This window comes from Leptodactylus fuscus, chromosome 2, assembly GCF_031893055.1.
Source record: "Leptodactylus fuscus isolate aLepFus1 chromosome 2, aLepFus1.hap2, whole genome shotgun sequence".
In the NCBI taxonomy this organism is placed as follows: Eukaryota; Metazoa; Chordata; class Amphibia; order Anura; family Leptodactylidae; genus Leptodactylus; species Leptodactylus fuscus.
In genome coordinates, this window is record NC_134266.1 from 263,716,031 (window position 1) to 263,720,285 (window position 4,255).

The 4,255-nt window shown below is 41.9% G+C and overlaps 1 protein-coding gene across 6 annotated transcripts in view; it reads right to left on the bottom strand.

The window, feature by feature from the left end:
* Window positions 1–329: 329 nt before the first annotated feature.
* Window positions 330–4,255, bottom strand: part of FAT3 (FAT atypical cadherin 3) — a 502,317-nt gene continuing 498,391 nt past the window's right edge. For 4 of the 6 annotated variants that reach the window (XM_075266167.1, XM_075266164.1, XM_075266165.1 and 1 more), the window contains 3 exons: window positions 3,834–3,893; window positions 1,373–1,408; window positions 330–985 (listed from right to left, as the gene is read on the bottom strand). In XM_075266167.1, the coding sequence (XP_075122268.1) occupies window positions 366–985; window positions 1,373–1,408; window positions 3,834–3,893 (716 nt within the window). In that variant the 3' untranslated portion in view covers window positions 330–365. The remainder of the gene's footprint in view (window positions 986–1,372; window positions 1,409–3,833; window positions 3,894–4,255) is intronic. The other 2 variants (XM_075266169.1, XM_075266168.1) reach the window with 1 other exon arrangement.

Genomic DNA, 4,255 nt, shown 5'->3' on the forward strand with positions numbered 1-4,255 from the left:
ACTGGCACCCAGCTTTACGAGATGATCTTTAAACTTTTACCCTTTCGAAATGCCATTTTTTTTTTCTGTCATTTAGTATGAAAACACTGTGCATACTTTTGGCAATAAATATAAGCAACATGTTAGAAGGATTGTCTATTTAATTTTGCAACATATCACCGACATACTGTACTATCAAAGCCATTAGAGTTCCATAGTTTGCATTCGTTATTAAAAAAAAAAGTCCACGATGAATGCAACGACTTCTCGTATACGTATCCCTAGAGGCTAAGTCATGAATGGCTATACATACAGATATATATATATATATATATATATATATATATATATATATATATATATATATATAAAAAAAATTAAGTTTGTCACACTTGAGTTTGATGTTGGGTTTCCATGTAAGGAATGTGGGAGTGATCGATCCGAAAGTCGTCTAAACTTTCATAGTCACTTATGGCCACTTCTGTGTCGTCCAGTCCACAGCTGGCCGACACGTCTGAAGAAGAAGCACCTACTGAATTGTGCAAGGATAAAGATACATTATCTGTGCTTGTCTTGTCCACCTTTTGGCTTGGTGCAGGCACAAAAGTACTAAATGAATGTCCGGGCTGTGAGCCGGAAGTCTCTATTTCGCTTGAGAGATGATGGGGCGGGAGGTATTGGCTCGGATGAAACTGTGGGCGCCGCCTGCAGTCTGGACTGAGTGTGCTGATCACAGATCTCGGCTGTACTTTAGGAAGGGTATCGTAATGTTCTTGAAAGTCCTCCGGAAGCGGAGGTGGAAGCTGATCTTGACTTAAATAATCTTCGTGTTGAGGAGGTGGATAGTCACTGTCAATGTCGTAACCCCCCAGGTAGTAATCTGTCTCCAGTTCTCTGGTGCTACCATGATGGGCCGATGACCCATCGGCATTTTCGTAGTTTGGGACCTCCTCGATGTCAGACAAATGAGTACTCGGCATCCAATCGGAAGTGTCCCAGTGGTACGCTGTGGAGATATAAGAATCTAAGGTTAATACGAGACTATGGAGAAGGTATCGGAAAGTTGCATGCTCCTGTTAATGAAGTGGTCAGACATGCGGCTCGTGGAGAGTCTTCATCTCGTACGTTGGTCCAAGCTTGTGACGCCAAAGCAACTCGAGTAGGGGAGTGATAGGTTATAACGGGAGCAATCGGTCAAACACAACAGCATAACGGGTTAGAGAACAGGATACCGGCATGCTAGGGGGGGGGGGGGGGTATATGGGGGAGGATGAGTGTTCACGAACAGGCAGGAGGAGGAGGCGAAACTCGCAAAATGTCAACTTCACAATCATTTGTTATGGGCACCAGACATGTTAAACAAGGCAACTGAATTTGGGTTACGAAATGTCACCTCTGTTGTAATTCTGCCCTTGGTCCAATATCGGAGCTGTTTGGTTCAAGGGGAAAAAAAAGAATAAAACTTACAATTCTCAAATATTAAAGACAACAATATACCATTGTGAATAGCAGCGAAGTCATCTTACTATGTATCTCGAGCACCACTGAGCAATATAATGTATTATACTCAGATTCTACCGATTCTCCTCAACTCTGACCTCCTGCCACCGATGGAGTATCTATACACTCCACGGTAAGGGAACTCAACTGGGGGATGGACCGAATCTGAACTGGACCCCATAGACCTTCCACCATAAGTACAACGTATCTATGATTTCAGGATCGTTTTTAAAATCCGATTTTCGATCATTTTCCAGCCGATCCCGATCGTGAAATTTGCTCGATCGCCGATCGGGATCCGATCTTTCCCGATCCCGATTGCTCAACCCTAATCTATGACAGAAGATCTACCAACAGGAAAAGGACTATAGCAAGACCATCACATCGGATCCTCTAGGCTGGGTCTAAATTAATTTTACGAGCTGGTCTGGGGTTCTATTAAGTTTAGTGGTCTGGGATCTGAATTATTTATAGCAATTGGATCAGAGGTCAGAATTCATTGTAGTGGCCTGGGATGAAGTCAGAATAGAGTTTAGGGGTCTGGTTTGGGGTCAGATTTGTGTTTAGTGGCCTGATCTGAGGTCTGAATTAAGTTTAGAGACCATATCGGGGATCTGAATTATGTTTAAATGACTGAGCTGGAGTCTCAGTTGAGTTTACAGGTTTGATATGGGTCTGAATTAAGTTTAATAGCCTGATCTGGTGTCTGAATTGAGTTTAGGGATCTCATCTCGGGTCTGAATTGAGTTTAGTGGCTTGATTAGTTGTCTGAATTGAGTTTAGTGGTCTGATCCAGGGTCTGAATTGTCACGGGCCTGATCTTGGGCTTAAATTGAGTTTAGTGGTCAAATATGGGTCTGAATTGAGTTTAGGGATCTGACCTTGGGTCTGAATTGAGTTTAGGGATCTGACCTTGGGTCTGAATTGAGTTTAGGGATCTGATCCGGGGTCTGAATTGTTATAGGCCTGATCTTGGGCTTACATTAAGTTTAATGGTCTGATCTGGGGTCTGAATTGAGTTTAGGGATCTGACCTTGGGTCTGAATTGAGTTTAGTTGTTTGATCCAGGGCCTGAATTGTTACTAGCCTGATCTTGGGCTTAAATTGAGTTTAGGGATCTGATCTGGGGTCTGAATTGAGTTTAGAGGCCTAACAGGGCAGCACAGTGGTCAGCACTGTAGCCTTGCAGTGCTGGAGTCCTGGGTTCAAATCCTACCACGTACACCATCTGCAAGGAGTTTGTATGGGTTTCCGACACTCCAAAGACATACTGATGAGTAATGTAAACTGTGAGGCATTTGACAACATCCTTATTGTTGGTTTCCAGTTCGGACCCAGCTACAATAAGTGGACCCTTTACTATTACATTGTATTAGAAGAAACAAAGAGTTTCGCAAACCTTAGACAAAGGTCCCAGTGCAAAATTTGTACCAGGCCCCCCCCCCCCCAAACTATAATGTATAGTTTATAGTACTGTCTATTTACATCGAGAAGAGACACGTAAAGGGTTCCCTAAGACTCCTCGGCCCATTTTCAACTACACCCTCTGCGCCCTCACAAGTGTCACCTCTGACTTTAGGCAAGCACAACTAAGTTGTCAAAAGGGTTGTATGAGATTATGGTGTTTGTTCCCAAAATTGGCACCACTGTAATAGCATGGTACAACTACTACACTGTGTATGGAGCGGTCTACTTCTGGCTCTGTACACTGTGTAGAGATCACCTGATCAGTAGGGTTTCTGGGTGTTGGACCCCCCCTCCTATCCTGATGATTTATCCTAAGGGATAATAAATCTAAAATTTGTAAATGAATGGTACAGGTGAATATAAGAAACTTTGTGATATCTCATTTAAGAAATCTGTTTCCATTTGCGCTTACTTTTTGTTTAAATAGAAGTCTATGGAGAGGGGAGGAGACGCACTCTGTTACATGGGGAGTGAAAGAGAGTTCTTCTGACACTGTTATGTTTGAAGATAAGACTCTTCCACTGCACAGTACGAGGCAATCAATTAACAGCTTCTTCCCCCTCCCCTCTCCATAGACTTCTTTGTGTGAGATGAGAACAAAGTGGAGAAGGAAACAGATTTCTTTAATAAGATATATTACAAAGTTTCTTGTATTCACCTGTACTATTCATTTATGAAAAGTTACTTTAGAATCGGAGGTCCACTTTAAGTTTTTGATCCATATAACTGAGCAATATCTCGTAAACCTACTCTACAAGTGAATCCCAAACCCACACTAACATACTATTAAAGGCAATGTGTAACATTTTTGTTAGACATTAAAAAATAATACTAAACAACACTTTTGTTTTCATCCATTTCATGCAATATGCAAAAAGTGTAAATACCTTCGGTTTCAACATTATCAACACTATTGTTGACTAGATGAATGACAGTCACTATGGAAGCTTGTGGGAGGGAGAAAACACAAGACGGGAGGGGAAAAAAAAAAAAAAAAAGGAAGACAACAGAAAGGTTAGTATTACAATACACAAACATGGTTACTGTATCAACCACCACATGTCACCAACACTTACAATTCATGGTTAGAATTTTTGATTGACGAAATCAATGAGAGTTACCAGTAAGTATAAAACAGATAGGCACAACGCGTTTCGGACTAGACCCAGGCCCTTTTTCAAGTGCAAAGATAGCAGTTCCCATCGGGCCAGATGCATTTAGTGATCTGCTTTACAGCATCGTCATAGCCATAGGGAATAGTGATGAGCGAGCAGTATAGGGATAGGCATAGGGATGCGTGTAATCGGCC